The following is an 18,517-nucleotide window of genomic DNA, read 5'->3' on the forward strand; positions in this document are numbered from 1 at the left end:
TCTGTCTGTCCGTCTTTCCGTCACACTTTGCCTTTAGGTTTCGAAAAATGCTCATAACTTTTATGTCGCTTCAGATGTAACATTCATATTTGGTGTGCATGTGTATATGGACAAGGCCTTTCCATACGCACACAAATTTTGACCCTTTTGACCTTGACCTTGAACTTCATTTCATAGTTCACCTTGTCTAATATTTGTTGCCACTATAGAAGCCACATTAATGACTCAATTTTTAAACTCAGGCAGAACCGGCTAAACAATATTTGATTTTAATCTGGCTCAAATGCAACAAAAATCAAGGTCATCATGTCAAAACTCCAATAGAAGGTGTATGTACATTCAGATAATCTCCTAAGGGCAACTATTGCAATTGTTTTTTTGTAATTTTGAAAATGTGTGAAGAACTCGATACGAATGTCAAAGTGAAACAGTTATGTGTGTGATAATGTACTTACAAGTATACTTGCTGTTCAAATCAAACAACCAATCAGGCCAATTAAACAAATAAACATATATATATAGTGTAACAATTCGTAATATTGTTTTGCAAGGTACCTATTTTGTTTTAAAGGGGCCTTTTCACAGATTTTGGCATGTTTTGATGTTTGTCATTAAATGCTTTCTGCTGATAAATGTAAACATGTGCTCTCAAAAGCTCCAGTAAAAAATCAAGAATAGAATTTTAACAAATAAAAAAGTAACCCTCAACAGGGCTTGAACCACTGTTCCTTGGAGTCCTGGAGTAAAAAGTCTACCAATTTGACCCTTCGACCATCCTTCCGCGCGCAATGCACGGTGTATTTTATACTATATATAAGCAATCCTCGTAGTTTCACAAAATATAACGACAGCAACAGAACTCTCCAAATTATTCAATCATTTCGCGTTGCAACGCTTTATAATTTTAAGGTTTTTAACCAGGTTTTCCGAAGGAAAAAACTGGTTATTAGATTGGCGAATGCGGGTGGGCTGGCTGGCGGGCGGGCGGGCGGAACAAGCTTGTCTGGGCCATAACTATGTCATTCATTGTCAGATTTTAAAATCATTTGGCACATTTGTTCACCATCATTGGACGGTGTGTCGCGCGAAATAATTACGTCCATATCTCCAAGGTCAAGGTCACACTTTGAGTTCAAAAGTCAAAAATGGCCATAAATGAGCTTGTCCTGGCCATAACTATGTCATTCATTGTGAGATTTTAAAATCATTTGGCACATTTGTTTACCATCATGGGACGGTGTGTCGCACGAAAGAATCACGTCAATATCTCCAATGTCAAGGTCGCCACGACTAAAAATAGATTTTCTTTAAAAACAAACTTACAAAGGGGGTTAATTTTGTTTGTTCATTTCAAAAGTTCAGTTTGAGTTTTCTCCCTTTATCAGATTTTTTTTCACAATGAAAACCTGGTTTTGTGACAATTTTGTCCCTTGTTAAATCGTCAAAAGATGCATATAATGGCTATATTAGAGCATGGTTAATGTTCAGTATTACTTTTTACTCACAAATATCATAACTAATTCGAAAATTTACGATTCTTAAACAACTTAAAAATTTTGTCAATTTACCAAAATGTGAAAAGGCCCCTTTAAGTATAGTTAAACATGTAGTAACCCATATGCAAGACAAATAAATCTTACAGGTCATAAGTTCTGATAACTTTAAAAATCACTGTACTTCGCCAAATTTTATGAGACCTTGTGCTTCATTAAGCATACAATAGAAAATACCTTTTATAGAGTTTATTTTTATCATTATGACATTCACAATATTTAAAGGGATCTTTTCACGCTTTGGTAAATTGACAAAATTGAAAAAAGTTGTTTCAGATTCGCAAATTTTCGTTTTAGTTATGATATTTGTGAGGAAACAGTAATACTGAACATTTACCATGGTCTAATATAGCTATTATATGCATCTTTTGACGATTTTAAAACCTAAAAATTATAAAGCGTTGCAACGCGAAACGATTGAATAATTTGGAGAGTTCTGTTTTTGTCGTTAAATTTTGTGAAACTACGAAGATTGCTTATATAAGGTATAAAATACGTGCAATATGTGTACTCGGCGAAATAGCTCAGTAGGCTATAGCGTTTTTACTTCAGGACTCTGGCAGGACTCCAGGGGTCACTGGTTCGAAACCTGGTCCGGGCTATGTTCTTTTCCTTTTTTTAATTTTATTCTTGATTTTTTACTGGCGCTTTTACGATCCAATGTTTACATTTATCGATATAAAGCATTTAATGAATAAGTTAAAACATGCCAAAATCTGTGAAAAGGCCCCTTTAATAATTATAAAAAGTCAATACAGCTTCGTGATTTGTTTAAACATTACAATTAATTCTAAACAGCAAAATAAAACACTAGAGCTCTTTAAGTTCAAACCTGATAAAATACGAATTGGTAATTTAAAAAAACAAAACATAACAAGTGTAGTGCTCTGCTTTGGATTAACGATCATTACCTGGATTCAAAACAGTTAAATTAAGAAATAATATTTTTCTATGATGGTTTGTTGTCGAATAACCCACAGTAAGGAGTATAGATGCGTATGAATTAAATCACGAGTGCGAAGCACGAGTGATTTGATAACACGCATCTATACTCCTTACTGTGGGTTATTGGACAACAAACCATCATAGAAAAATATTATTACGATTCTAACACAATTCTGGTTGATTTGGTTCAAGCTTTTGGATGTGAACTATATTTTCAATACTCCGCCCTTCTTAGTACTCAGTTCACTATTTATTGACGTCATTGAATTGTACAAACATATGACGTCGTTTTCATTCACAAATATTTTGAAAATGACGTCACTTTCATAGAAAACAACAATCATAGGAACTAAATGACGTCAAGTTTTTTGATGCTACTGAAAAGCTGGCATGCTGTAAATGTTTTCTTAAGTACATTTCCTAACAAACAACATTCTTTGTAGGCGTGGTTATGCCACTTATCACCATTTATACAATTTGTTGTTTCATTACATTTATATACATGCTACATTTATTACATTTCTTTAAGTGCGGGTTTTAGCACGTGCATTTTACTGCAATATGTTATTTGCTTATTCGGGACTATTTTCGAAACATTAAGCTCCGCCCATTAGTTATTGTAAAATAACCCACACTTGATTTCCTTCTTTGTCTATAGAAAACAAGTCGCGTGCCGTGTTAGAATTGAATTTAACCAATTAAAACTTGTTATGTCGCCCAACTCACAGAACAATATGCAATATTTGTCTCGTTCTAATAATAGCATTTGGGGTTTGTTACGCCACCAGCAAAGATAGCAAGTGTTATTGGGTGTAAAATCGGGTTTATTTCAGAGTTAAACAGTCTATCGAAGTACAGTTAACATGAACCAATTCGTAGTTTTTTTACATACCCATAGTTTTGTTTTCATTTTCAACCATAAACTCTGTTTTACAAATATTTTTTTTATCTTTAACGAGGACCGCCAGTTCCAGTTCAGACACCTTCAAATTGTATGGGACATGTCTGCGGTCCGATATCTTTCGCATGTGTTGCCTGTAGTTACCTAAACTGTGTCTTTTATTTGCCTTTCCTCAGGCTGCAAGAGTGATATAAAGGCATGTGCCTGTTAACTTGTTAAGGTAAAGGAAGTTGACTTATGCGCTTAGGTAGACTTGAAACGGGTACAAAAACCTTATAACATTTCTTCATAATAATTGTTTGTATCGTCTATTTCAGCAGCATCTGTGCCAGTGATTGAAGCGCAGAAAAAAAGGCAGAGGTAGAGAGGCAAAAAACCAACGAGAGGGAAATAGGTTCAACCAAATTTTTTTGCCGGCCTATTCATTTAAGTCATTAGTCTCATAGTACATGTGTAGTTATGATCAATTTTATTGACCACTCATCTGAGCACAAAGTGCTCATGCTGAGCTTTTTTGGTCATCCTGCCTAGGGCACTGTTGTTGTGCAAATTGTTGTGCATATTGTGCTTCATCTATTCATATTTTGTTGCCACTCTAGATTCCTCTTTTTTTGTGCCTCTAAAAATAGTTTTATCAGGTCATATATTTGTTATCACTATAAATGCCACATAAATGACTCAATTATTAATCTTGACAAATATAAGCCCATGGTCAAATCTAAAAAAAAACACTCTGGGAGCAACAAGTCAAGTATGTTGAAAATAATTCACCACACCATGAAAAACCAGTTAAAAAGTTACTTGCGAGATGATGTACCAACAATGCGCTAGCCATTTAAAGACAAAAACAACAGGTCAGCTAGATCATCATCTCAGTAACAAAAACTGCCACTGCAAAAATCACTGTTTTTATTGAGTAAAAATTATAATTGTGAATAACCAGGAACACGTTTCATTTCAAGTAGATATATATATATATATATATTATATGTATACATGTTATAAGGGAAACTGGGATCATTTGCCTTTTTGAAGGCTTATTAAACAAAGACATTTTGTGGTTATAATTGTTTGAATTTTCTATTTCAAGCAGCATCTACCAAGGGGGTGAATTAGCCTTCAAAATCTCGGCTACCGGAGATAAAGAACAACCCAAGAAAAGCCTGTCCCGATAAGCAATGTAAGAAGACACATAAGGAGATCAAAGAATAAATTCAGAACAACCAAGTATCTGCAAAGAAAACAATTCGGCAAGCACCCTAGCAGCTGCAGCCAGTAGGTCAGCAGGGTAAGCAGTCTTTTCCGGAGTTTTTTTATGGCTCCGGATCAAAAGATCGGGGGTATATTGTTTTTGGCTTGTCTGTCTGTCATTGTTGTGTCAGTCATTGTATGTGTATGTCACAAAACTTTGACCTTGGTTAAACTTTTATTACTTTTGCAATATTGAAGATAGCAACTTGATATTTGGCATGCATGTGTATCTCATGGAGCTGCACATTTTTGGTGGTGAAAGGTAAAGGTCATCCTTCAAGGTCAGAGGTCAAATGTATGTGGCCCAAATCGCTAATTTTATGAATACTTTTGCAATATTGAAGATAGCAACTTGATATTTGGCATGCATGTGTATCTCATGGAGCTGCACATTTTTAGTGGTGAAAGGTCAAGGTCATCCTTCAAGGTCAAATATATGGGTCAAAATTGCTCATGTAATGTCACTTCTGCAATATTGAAGCTAGCAATTTTATATTTGAAATGCATGTGTATCTCATGGAGCTGCACATTTTGAGAAGTGAAGGGTCAAGGTCATCCTACAAGGTCAAACATCATTTAGGGGGACATTGTGTTTCACAAACACATCTTGTTTTATGTCTATGTTTGAAAGGTGCTAATGCAAAAGAAATATATACTTTACAGGGGCACACATACATTGACAATATCCAATTGAGAAGCTTTACTGGGCAAGTCCTTCATCTCCACTGCAACTGAAATGAGAATGATATGAGGTGATAATCAAATCACTAAAGGCACTGCAGTTTTTTTGCAAGTGTGTGGTGTAAACGTGAGTCTTCAAAACCAAACAACAACCACAGTGTTTTGAAGAAATACATAAGTGAAATCAACATCATCATCATTGTGCACCAACATCGTCATTACAACGAGATAGAAAGATTGCTCACAATTAAGAATGATTCTTTAAACAATATTATTACTCCACAGAAGGAAATCAGCTGAAAGGAGAAAAAAAATCTGCCCAGCATTTCAGTATTAGTTCCAATAAAACAAAGTAGATGTAAGCTATGTACAAAAACTCATAAGTTTCATGTTATTTTTCCATGCTTTTGAGGCGTCTTCTTTTGAAGAAAAATATACAGTGGCTTGTCTGCATTTCTTTTTCCTGTTCAGCATAACTCTTTTTTTTTTCAAATTCAAATTAAAATTTAAAAATAATTTTGAGTGGTGAAAGGTCAAGGTCATCCTTCAAGGTCAAAGGTCAACAAAAAAAAGCGGAGCATTAGGGGGCTTTGTGTTTCTGACAAACTCATCTCTTGTTAATATTGGCAGCTAAGGAAATGTAGCATAGTCATAGCTTTGTATTATTTTCCTCCCATGTGAAAGATGTGACAAGTTTAACTTATATCTGTGATTTACCTCTTTGAGAATTCTGTTGAAAACGGTATAAACCCCTAATAAACAAAAACATCTGCTACTGAATATAAGATATGGTAAAAATAATCAGCAACTAAGGAAGTAATGGTTTTCATGCACCATAGTGTGGATGGATCTTGTTGCTCTCTTGGTGATGTGCAAAGACTGATTCTTGGCTCTGTCCTGAGTCTGCTGATGGGACTAGGCAACTGTCATACAGGAGTTGGAGCCATATTCCAGGTGAGATCTTACTTTTCCTTGGTTTCCTTGATACACTATCTTGAGGATCTTTTTGTGTGTTGTTTTGTGGCCAGCTTCCTCATGATATTTAGTTGCCCTCTGTCATTTTCCTCTGCACTTTCAACCTGTTGTTTCCATATTAATCTCTTGTTGAATATGACCTCCAAGAAAGTCTGTTAGTCTTACCTCCCAGGCCGTACTTTGGTATAGAGTGTAAGAAGGGTTGCTGAGGATTTCCCATTGTTAATTGTTATGCACCAGTTGCAAGTCAAGTTTAAGATCTTGTCCAGAGCCACCTACATTCTTATGTGGCAGTTATTACTAACTCTCTTGATCACCAGATCTCATGGCTGTTAGCTGATATTGACGCACCGGTAGAGGACCTCAGAGGGCTTTTAGCTGGTATTGACGCACCGGTCATACAGGAGTTGGAGCCATATTCCAGGTGAGATCTTACTTTTCTTTGGTTTCCTTGATACACTATCTTGAGGATCTTTTTGTGTGCTTCCAGGCCGTACTTTGGTAGAGAGTGTAAGAAGGGTTGCTGAGGATTTCCCCTTGTTAATTGTTATGCACCAGTTGGAAGTCAAGTTTAAGATCTTGTCCAGAGCCACCTACATTCTTATGTGGCAGTTATTACTAACTCTCTTGATCACCAGATCTCATGGCTGTTAGCTGATATTGACGCACCGGTAGAGGACCTCAGAGGGCTTTTAGCTGGTATTGACGCACCGGTCATACAGGAGTTGGAGCCATATTCCAGGTGAGATCTTACTTTTCTTTGGTTTCTTTGATACACTATCTTGAGGATCTTTTTGTGTGTTGTTTTGTGGCCAGCTTCCTCATGATATTTAGTTGCCCTCTGTCATTTTCCTCTGCACTTTCAACCTGTTGTTTCCATATTAATCTCTTGTTGAATATGACCTCCAAGAAAATGCTGTTAGTCTTACCTCCCAGGGTCAGTTAACCCTTTACCAGTAATATACATATTTTTACGAATGTGCAGTCCCTTAGAAAGTTAAATTTAATTAAAGCCCTTTTTTTATTCAATTCAAGTTTTAAAGGCTTCAATTCCAACCCTTGAATACTGATGAGCAGCAAACAGCATAAAATCTAAAAAGACTGAGTTACTTGCAGGCTGTTCTGGTTTTATGCTGTTTGCATATAGCCATTTTCACTTTGCTGCTGAGTGGGAAAGGGCTAAGCTTGCCATACTTTGGTAGAGAGTGTAAGAAGGGTTGTTGAGGATTTCCACTTGTTATTGGTTATGCACCAGTTGGATGTCCATTTTAAGACCTTGGCCAGAGCCAGCTTAATTCTGATGTGACAGTTCATGCAAACTCTTTTGAGCACCAGAACACCAGAAATATGCATCCATGTCTGCTTGTTATCCCGCGTTATAGGCGGATGGATATTGTTTTGGCGTTGTCAGTCTGTCTTTCCGTCCGGCACTTTTGTGTCCGGAGCCATATCTTGAAAGTGCTTTGGCGGATTTCAATGAAACACTGTTATGAGTATATATATGGATAAGAGGATGATGCACCCCTAATGGCATTGCACACCATCTGTTAATAACAGAGTTATGGCCCTTTGTATCTTGGAAAAATGCTTTTTTGTGTCCAAAGAAATATCTTGGAAGTGCTTTGGCGGATTTCATTGAAACTTGGTATGAGTATATATATGGATAAGAGGATGACTCAGGCCTAATGGCATTGTACACCATCTGTTAATAAAGGAGTTATGGCCCTTTTTATCTTGAAAAAATGCTTTTTTGAGTGTCAAATATAACACTAATGAGTGCAGAAGCATATTGGCGGGGGTATTAATTCAATGAAATTGCTTGTTCTTTATTGGCAGATGAACAATCATGATACAAAAAAGTATTAGAAAAGAATGTGACAAATATTTTTATGCCCCCCTTCGAAGAAGAGGGAGTATATTGCTTTGCTCATGTCGGTCTGTCGGTCGGTCTGTCCGTCCACCAGGTGGTTGTCATACGATAACTCAAGAACGCTTGGGCCTAGGATCATGAAACTTCATAGGTACATTGATCATGACTCGCAGATGACCCCTATTGATTTTGAGGTCACTAGGTCAAAGGTCAAGGTCACGGTGACTCGAAATAGTAAAATGGTTTTTTGAATGATAATTTAAAAATGCATACGCGACCAACAGGGCACACTCTGAACAATATTACTGAAGCAACTGGTCTGTAATCCTTAATCTATAATTATCAGTCCAATGAAACATCATCCTTTAAGTAAGATACAGTGGATCAGTAAAAATATTATCAGAATATGAGATTTTTTGTATATTTTGTATATTAAATATTGTGTTAATGTTTAATTTTGTTAATTAACACAAATATAAGCAGGACAGGGGAGGTAATACACTACAGGGGAAACAAATGCAATAAGTTTAAATTTATTGTTACAGATTTGCCTCCCTTGTAATATATATATAAATTTTACCAAATGTAAGGCTAACTGCATTTTTGTAATGCATACTACTACTACTACTACTACTACTACTACTACTACTACTACTGCTACTACTGCTGCTGCTGCTGCTACTACTACTACTACTTCTACTACTACTACTACTACTACTACTACTACTACTACTACTACTACTACTACTACTACTACTACTTCTACTGCTACTACTACTACTACTACTACTACTACTACTACTACTACTACTACTACTACTACTACTACTACTACTACTCTACTACTACTACTACTACTACTACTACTACTACTTCTACTACTACTACTACTACTACTACTACTTCTACTACTGCTCTACTACTACTACTACTACTACAGCTACTTCTACTACTACTACTACTACTACTACGACTACTACTACTACTACTACTACTTCTACTACTACTACTATTACTTTTGCTACCACCACCACCACCTACTACTACAACTACTCTATTACTACTACTACTACTACTACTACTACTACTACTACTACTACTACTACTACTACTTCTACTACTACTTCTACTACTACCACTACTACTACTACTACTACTACTACTATTTCTTCTGCCACCGCCACCGCCACAACCGCCTAATACTACTACTTCTACTACTGCTCTACTACTACTACTACTACTACTACTATTTATTCTGCCACCGCCACCACCACCACCACCCACAGTGACAAAAAACGTATTTACACAATGGCTGCTACTACAACTTATAGCCCATATAGGGGGCATGCATGTTTTACAAACAGCCCTTGTTTGCGATTGAAATGAGAAGTATACCTTACAATGCTACATTACAAATCTGGATGTTGTTGTTGCTTGTGTCTGTTTATGAAGTTTAACAACATTCATTAAGAAATAATATTGCATTCTTTTGTTCAACTCTTACAGGTGTTGCCAAAATGAAAAGTAATAATTCACAGCTGCTCAATCTAATCCTGAGCAATTAACAACAATCAAAGCACCTTTTGATCCCATTGCAGATATTCGAGTTGCTGACCTCCCTGTCCCAGGTGGAAGGCATCGGTAAAACAGTGTGCAAGATGTTCGGCTTGTGCCAGGACAAAAATGACCCCTGCTGGCTAAGATTGGGGGTATGATAGCCTTAAATACTAGTGGTTCTGGGGAAAATGTGTCCGTAATGACTAACAATGACAAGCTTGATTTTACCAATAAACAGATGCATATATTTGCATCAAAGTCAGCTTGTTACCATAATGAAAAACTCCCAGCTCTGTGTCATAACTACAAATTTCGGAACCTCCTGTCCAACATGGAGGTTGGTGTGCTCTGTAAGCTGCTTCAGTTCCAGTTAGATCATAACACGGTTGCACTGAAGACCAGCACCACTCCACCCACTGACGACTGGAAGTAAGCAGGGCGGCACTTTTGAACGTTTAGAAAAAATGTTATGTTTAGAATTGGGAATTACTTGATGTAGACGTTGCAGAATTAGGAAAAGAATGTTTGTCTAGGTTTTGATGTCAATGTCTAAAATCATTGATTAGTTAACAACATATCAGTATTTGTCTGGATGTCATTAAGAGTTTATATTGTTACTGTTGTTCAAAAAGTTTGTTTTTTTAAGCCCCCTTTCGAAAAAACGGGGGCATATTAGTGATCGGACTGTCCGTCCGTCTGTCTTTCCGTCACACTTTGCATTTATTGTTTCGAAAAATGCTCATAACTTTTATGTCCCTTGAGATATAACCTTCATATTTGGTATGCATGTGTATATGGATGAGGCCCTTCCATATGCTTACAAATTTTCATCCCTGTGACCTTGAACTTCGGGTCCGCGTTTAGGTTTCGAAATCTGCGTTTAGGTTTTGAAAAAAGCTCATAACTTCTATCAAGCGTTTATAGGGGGCATAAGTCATCCTATGGTGACAGCTCTTGTTTCCATCATTTTTTAGCTCACCTGGTGAGCTATTGTGATTGCCTTTTGTCCGTCGTGCGTCGTCAACATTTACCTTGTTAACACTCTAGAGGCCACATTTATTGTCCAATCTTCATGAAACTTACTCAGAACATGTGTCCCAATAATATCTTGGACGAGTTCGAAAATGGTTCAGGTTATTGAAAAACATGGTCGCCAGGGGGCGTGGCAGTTTGCTATAGTAAAACCTTGTTAATACTCTAGAAGTCACATTTATTGTCCGATCTTCATGAAACTTTGTCAGAACATGTGTCCAAATAATATCTTGGACGAGTTCGAAATGGTTCCGGTAGGTTGAAAAACATGGCCGCCAGGGTGCGTGGCAGTTTTCCTTCTATGGCTATAGTAAAACCTTGTTAACACTCTAGAAGTCACATTTATATGCCCCCCTTCGAAGAAGAGGGGGTATATTGCTTTGCTCATGTCGGTTGGTCGGTAGGTCGGTCCGTCCGTCCACCAGGTGGTTGTCAGACGATAACTAAAGAACGCTTGGGCCTAGGATCATGAAACATCATAGGTACATTGATCATGATTCGCAGATGACCCCTATTGATTTTGAGGTCACTAGGTCAAAGGTCAAGGTCACGGTGACCCAAAATAGTAAAATGGTTTTTGAATGATAACTCAAGAACACATACGCCTAGGATCATGAAACTTCATGGGTAGATTGATCATGACTCACAGATGATTCCTATTGATTTTGAGGTCACTAGGTTAAAGGTCAAGGTCATGGTGACCTGAAATAGTAAAATGGTTTCCGGATGATAACTCAAGAATGCATACGCCTAGGATCATGAAACTTCATGGGTAGATTGATCATGACTCGCAGATGATCCCTATTGATTTTGAGGTCACTAGGTCAAAGGTTAAGGTCACGGTGACCCGAAATAGTAAAATGGTTTTCGGATGATAACTCAAGAACGCATATGCCTAGGATCATGAAACTTGACAGGTAGATTGATCATGACTTGCCGATGACCCCTATTGATTTTGAGGTCACTAGGTCAAAGGTCAAGGTCACGGTGACCCGAAATAGTAAAATGATTTTCGGATGATGACTCAAGAACGCATATGCCTAGGATCATAAAACTTCACAGGTAGATTGATCATGACTCGCATTGAATTATATAATTGTGATACAGAAATATATCAAGTCTTATTAAAGAACGCTTATTTCCTGTTCAGATGACACCACAGACTGGTTGTTATTCAATTAATTAAAGGCGTCCACTCAGATACGCCTGAATACACTCACAGAATTAATCTATAAGTGAAAACCAAAGCAGCTTTATCGAAAATAACTTTTTTTAATCTTTTATCCTAATAACTAGTTATTTTGGTATATTCCACATTGTTTTACATTAATCAATAAATGCGTTAATAATTTATATAAACATTAACCGACGGACAAGTGTAGTTCAGCAACGGACAAGTTAAATTTCCTAAATGGTTGTCCATGGACAAGTATAGTTTTTTGAGATTTCGCCACCCCTGATTACCGAAACTGGGTCTATTTGTTTGCTTGTATGAAGGCTTATTAAACAAGGACATTTTGTGGTTATAATTGTTTGGATTTTCTATTTCAAGCAGCATCTTCCAAGTGGTGAATCAGCATTCCGCATTGAGACTACCGGAGCTGGAGAAGGCCTCAAGAAAGGCCTGTCCCGAGAAGCAATGTAAGAAGACACCAAGGAGATCAAAGAATAAATTCAGTAAAACTAAGTATCTTAAGCCTATTCTAACAACTAACAAATGCTCATTATGAGATATTGTGCGTCTTGCGTCGTTTGTCGAGTACTGGTTGTTGTGGTTTGTCGCATATTAGCTTCTTACCAATCAAGAGGTAACTAGGATTCACTTGCGTCCAATAACAAGGTTTATAGGTAAAATCTAAGTGCTCAGGGTGAGCTACTGTGGTCTGCCTGTAAAGGGCGTCTTCATACATTGTGCCCTATCAAATGATGTCTTGTTGCCTATCTTAACGCCTTATTTTTCATTCAGTAGTTCACCAGGTCAAATATGTGTTGCCACTATAGAAGCCACATTAATGTCTTAATTTTGAAACTCAGTCAGAACCAGCTTAACATAATTTGGTTTTAATCTGGCTCAGATGCAGCAAAACTCAAGATCATCATGTCAATACTCCAATAGATGGTGTATCTTCATTGTAATTGTGTGGGAAAAGTCTGCTGTCTGATATCATTCGCATGTGTTGCCTGTAGTTACCTAAACTGGGTCTATTTTTGGCCTTTCTAAGTCTAAGATTAATTTAAGGGCATGTGCCTGTTAAGGTGAAGGAAGTTGACTTGTGCACTTAGGTAGATTTGATACTGCTACAACAATTTTATAGACATTCCTTCATAATAATTGTTTGTATTATCTATTTCAGCAGCATATGTGTCTGATTGTTAATGTTGACAAATATAGGCCAATTAATAATCTGGGCCAGACTTGTCTAAAAGTGTGGTCAACGGGTCAAATCTTAAAAAAACACTGTAAGCAACATTCATGAGTCAAGTTTGTTGAAACCAATTCAACACATCATTAAAAACAGTTAAAAAGTCACTTGCGAGATGTACCAACTATTGTACTAGCCATTTAAAGACAAAACAACAAGTCAGCTAGATCTCCAACTCAGTAACAAAAATTGCCACTGCAAATCACTGTTTTATAGTGTAAAATTTATAATTCCTTCAAGGTCAAAAGTCAAAAATTTATTGTTGGATCTTCATGAAACTTTGTCTGAAGATTTGTCCCAATAATATCTTGGACGAGTTCAAAAATGGTTCCAGTCTGTTGAAAAACATTTCCGCCATGGGGCCATTTGTTGTTCATTCTTCACGAAACTTAGAACATTTTTTTCTATTGATATCTTGGGCTGCAAAGAACAGGTCATTTCTTTTTATCTAAGGTGAGGGACATTGGGCCTTGCAGGCCCTCTTGTTCTTATTTTTGAAATATCATCTTATAAATAACCACACACCCACATTATTTCCTCTCTCCCCCCTCCACACTCCCCCCCCTCCACACTCCCCCCCCCCCTCCCCTCACACACAAACAGAAATTATTATATATTTTTTAAACACGGTAAAAAAACACATTTTTATTATTTTATTTTTGAAAGACCGTCCAACCATCCCACCCGAGCTATTGCTATCAAACTTGAGATATAATCGTATTAGTTTGTTTTTTGTCTTTACAAATGTTCATTAGATTGTGGAAAATATTATTGAATATGAACAATTTCCCCATGATAGCTTAGTTATACTGTCAAGCACTCAAAAAGTCGAGCGCGCTGTCTTCTGACAGCTCTTGTTACATTACAAGCTTCTGATTTCAGTATATCGGATGCCATATCAAACCACAGAGACGACACACAACTGCAACTAATATCGGGTACCATGCATCATCCGGCATTCCACCCCAACAGACGACACGCCCTTGATGACAAGGTAAACCACGACCCCTTTCCCGGCCCTCACTCTGGTCGCACACTGCGCCCCCAGGCGGACAGCAACACGACCCAGAACAGCGATATGGAGACTACCTCCAGTGAACTATAGAGATACTCATCGAAAAACTTAATCAGGGACTCGTGGTAACTGTAGTTGTCATCTTTGATTTGACTGAGTCTGAATTAAAAAATATGTAGATTTTTTTATCTCAGTTTTAATCCCTACTTGGAGAGCATTCTTTAGATTTTTCTTAAGGCACAAAGAACTGATTGTTCATAAGCAAATAACTTCAGTAATGTCTTTCTTCTTTTATGTACATGTTTAAGGAATAAAGTGGTTTGTCATTTATGTCATGAAATAATATAATGGATTTATGAAAACAGGGCTTTGACTGTGATCTTTTGCCATGAAATCAAAACTTAATATTTCAATATGCAATGTGTCAGTTTGAGTTTCCCCTTATATTTAATATTGTATTCAATCCCTTCATCCATGTTCATTGATAACATGATCCTCACTGTGTTTTGGGAATGCCTTTCACAGCCCTGGATGAAGGGTGTATTTTCCATTTAAAGAGGCATTTTAAATAAAATCATAATATATCCATTGTCTGTTTCATGCAGTACAATATGTCTAATATATCGGTTGCTATTGAATAATTTTCCATCTGTTCTATAATGTTGCTGGTACTATGCACATGTACAAATTAAATAAGTTATGATTTAGGCCCAGGCTGGTCATTTTCAATAGTTGGTTGTCTGAATGGGCAACTTGCTTTTCAGAGAAGCTTGAGCCATTTTCCCCACAGTTTATCAAACATTATTTTTGTATGAAGAATGAAGATTCAGACTCATTAAACGTCATAATAACTCATTATACAAGAAGTCATGTCAGACATGTTATAATGTTGTCTGATTTTCTTCTTACAAGTAAGTTTTATATAATTATACCCCCACAAACAAGTTTAGGGGGGTATATAGGAGTGAACTTGTCTGTCGGTCGGTCTGTCCGTATTAAGTGTCCGCTCTCTAATTCACATTGTTTTCATCCCATCTTCAACAAACTTGGTCAGAGGTTGTATCTAAATGATGTCTAGGTCAAGTTTTAATATGGGTCATGCCGGTTCATAAACTAGATCACGGGGTCACTTCATATGTGTATCTCATCAAGCTGAACATTTTGATTGGTGAAAGGTCACAGTCATCCTTCAAGGTCAAAAGTCAAAAATACAATCTAAGGGTAGTAATAAGCTTTAAAAGGGAGATAATTTCTAAACCTGCCAAATGATATTTCAAAATTTTATTTCAAAGTGGCACAATAGGGAGCATTGTGTTTCTGACAAACACATCTCTTTTTCCTTTTTATGTCCCCGGTAGGGTGGCAAATAGCAGTTGAAGTGTTCGTCAGTCTGTCCGTCCGAAAACTTTAACATCATATTTTTTGCAATATTGAAGATAGCAACTTGATATTTGGCATGCATGTGTATCTCGTGGAGCTGAACATGTTGAGTGGTGAAAGGTCAAGGTTGTCCTTCAAAGTCAAAGGTAAAAAATATGGCATCTTACCGTCTGTCCGAAACCTTTTAACATTGGTCATTACTTTTGCAATATTGAAGATAGCAACTTGATATTTGGCATACATGTGTATTTCATGGAGCTGCACAATTTGACTTGTGCAAGGTAAAATTTGGCAATATTGAAGATAGCAACTTGGTATTTGGCATGCATGTGTATCTCATGGAGCTGCACATTTTGAGTGGTGAAAAGTCAAGGTCATCCTTCAAGGTCAAATATATGGGTCAAAATTGCTCATGTTATGTCACTTCTGCAATATTGAAGCTAGCAATTTGATATTTGACATGCTTGTGTATCTCATGGAGCTGCACATTTTGAGTGGTGAAGGGTCAAGGTCATCCTTCAAGGTTAAACGTCATATATGGGGACATACTGTTTCACAAACGCATCGTTTGTTTAGTTTTGCACAACAACCAAAGAGATTATTAATGGATAAAAAGCCTCTTAAATACACTTGACTACAATAATGAATTAATTTTTTTTTTAATTCAAGTTAATTTGGGCATTTAAAGAACTTAAGAAAATAAAAAGAAGATAGTGTTGGCTCTTGTGTAAAAATATGATTTGATAAGAATATTTCAGGCCTTTCTGAGTGCTTTAAAAAGCAGAAGTAAAGTTTGCATGTATATTAAACTTACAAATGTATTAAATATATTATGCCTTATATTAAGTGTTAAATCAATAAAATGTTCAGCATTTTAATTCCTTTGTTATCATGTTATAAGGCACACATTCTTAAAAATATATCTCCAGGAGCAGTTTGGGGTTTTAAGAAGACCATTCGAGAAGTACACCAACTGTTGCCTGTAAGATCTTTGTTCTTTTATTGAAACTTTTTGTATATTATTATCTCTGAATTCAAAGGTCAAGGTCACATTATCCACTTTTGTGAGGCTATTTTGAAAGTCACATAATAGACAGCTAGAGTATGGTAAATACCCCAAATGATAATAATCTTACCTTAAGTAGAGTTTGAATTATGATTTAACACCATCTGAAGGGCAACAGATAAGGATTGTTTTATCTTTTTTTTATGCCCCCCTTCGAAGAAGAGGGGGTATATTGCTTTCCGTCCACCAGGTGGTTTTCGGATGATAACTCAAGAACGCTTGGGGCTAGGATCATGAAACTTCATGGGTAGATTGATCATGACTCGTAGATGAACCCTATTGATTTTGAGGTCACTAGGTCAAAGGTCAAGGTCACGGTGACCCGAAATAGTAAAATGGTTTCCGGATGATAACTCAAGAACGCATACGCCTAGGATCATGAAACTTCATGGGTAGATTGCTCATGACTCCCAGATGACCCCTATTGATTTTGAGGTCACTAGGTCAAAAGTCAAGGTCACGGTGACCCGAAATAGTAAAATGATTTTCTGATGATAATTCAAGAACGCATATGCCTAGGATCATGAAACTTCATGGGTAGATTGATCATGACTCGCAGATGATCCCTATTGATTTTGAGGTCACTAGGTCAAAGGTTAAGGTCACGGTGACCCGAAATAGTAAAATGATTTTCGGATGATAACTCAAGAACGCATATGCCTAGGATCATAAAACTTCACAGGTAGATTGATCATGACTCGCAGATGACCCCTATTGATTTTGAGGTCACAAGGTCAAGGTTACGGTGACCCGAAATAGTTAAATGATTTTCGGATGATAACTCAAGAACGCTTTTGCCTAGGATCATAACACTTCATAGGTACATTTATCGTGACTTGCAGATAGTGGATATATTGTGTATATTGAGTTCATACTTATAAACTAAGAATAACATGACATTACCTTTTTCTTATGTCATTGAGCATATGACTGAGTGGTGGTTTTAAGAGTGACTACATAATTGTTCAATATAAATCATAGTCTTAAATACTGTATTCACTTTCCTTGTATCTATTTTGATTAATATTCTAGTTAAGTAATAAATACTTTGAAATGAATATGCAAATGAGTATTAAATCATCATGCAAGTACTGTCGAGTGTTGTTCATTTGCAAATGAAATTGAAATAAATTACAAAATTAAGGTGTAATACCATGAGTAATGTAATGCCACAACATGCATAATGAAAAGAAACAGTGTGTTTGCACGATTGTGACCATAACATAATTTGCCTTCTTCAGAATTGCAAAGAAGAAAGAAGTCTGCAAATAAGCGGCTATAAAGGTACTCACTAATCTTTGTTTTAACACAAATGTAGCCATATTATGCACGGTTATAATTCATGTGAGTCCATAATACAACTACTTCCGAAAGTCCCAAATTTGCTTGACTGCAGCATTTTACTGACATAGGGTAACTCTCTCTTGAATCAAAGTGGTTCAGGGTAATTCTCACTTGATTCAAACTGGTAAAGGATACAGTTTATTATTAACAAACTGATGGTTGATAGCAGATACTAAGCTGTTGCAGGCTGTAAGTGTCATATATAATGACTATTTCCACTTATTGGCATTCATTCATTCCATTTACAAAAAAAAATCACTAAATCACAGAAACAAACCTGTATTAAATTTAATTATTTTGTCAAGACATTGACTGAAATATTTATAAACAATAATGACCACAAATGGCATGGTCACTTAAAGTGACTTTTCAATCACAAGTTTTTAAAGAAATGTGAACGAGTTAAAAGTGACAGTTTCCGAAAAATCATTTAAAATAATTGATTTTTGTTTAAATATATCTCAAGTTTGAAATAAATGACTGGATTTCGTGTTATATACTTAAGCATTTACCCCTTTGGGATA

General features: G+C 36.5%; 1 protein-coding gene across 44 annotated transcripts in view; it reads left to right on the forward strand.

Annotated features, from left to right (window-relative positions):
• Nucleotides 1–18,517, forward strand: part of LOC127832629 (uncharacterized) — a 62,878-nt gene that overhangs the window by 25,097 nt on the left and 19,264 nt on the right. For 18 of the 44 annotated variants that reach the window (XR_008027001.1, XR_008027002.1, XR_008026999.1 and 15 more), the window contains 10 exons: nucleotides 3,717–3,793; nucleotides 4,493–4,687; nucleotides 5,314–6,285; nucleotides 6,627–6,730; nucleotides 6,945–7,048; nucleotides 9,775–9,885; nucleotides 12,321–12,406; nucleotides 14,071–14,328; nucleotides 16,513–16,565; nucleotides 17,891–17,933. Coding sequence is in view for 7 of the 44 variants with exons in the window: in XM_052358187.1 (XP_052214147.1) it covers nucleotides 9,888–10,162; nucleotides 12,318–12,406 (364 nt within the window). In the remaining 37 variants the exon portion in view is untranslated. Of the gene's footprint in view, nucleotides 1–3,716; nucleotides 3,794–4,489; nucleotides 4,688–5,313; nucleotides 6,286–6,626; nucleotides 6,731–6,944; nucleotides 7,049–9,774; nucleotides 10,163–12,317; nucleotides 12,407–14,070; nucleotides 14,329–16,512; nucleotides 16,566–17,890; nucleotides 17,934–18,517 lie in introns of all 44 variants that reach the window. The other 26 variants (XR_008027022.1, XR_008027023.1, XR_008027025.1 and 23 more) reach the window with 20 other exon arrangements.

The sequence above is a fragment of the Dreissena polymorpha genome, chromosome 5 (genome assembly GCF_020536995.1).
Source record: "Dreissena polymorpha isolate Duluth1 chromosome 5, UMN_Dpol_1.0, whole genome shotgun sequence".
Taxonomy (NCBI): domain Eukaryota; kingdom Metazoa; phylum Mollusca; class Bivalvia; order Myida; family Dreissenidae; genus Dreissena; species Dreissena polymorpha.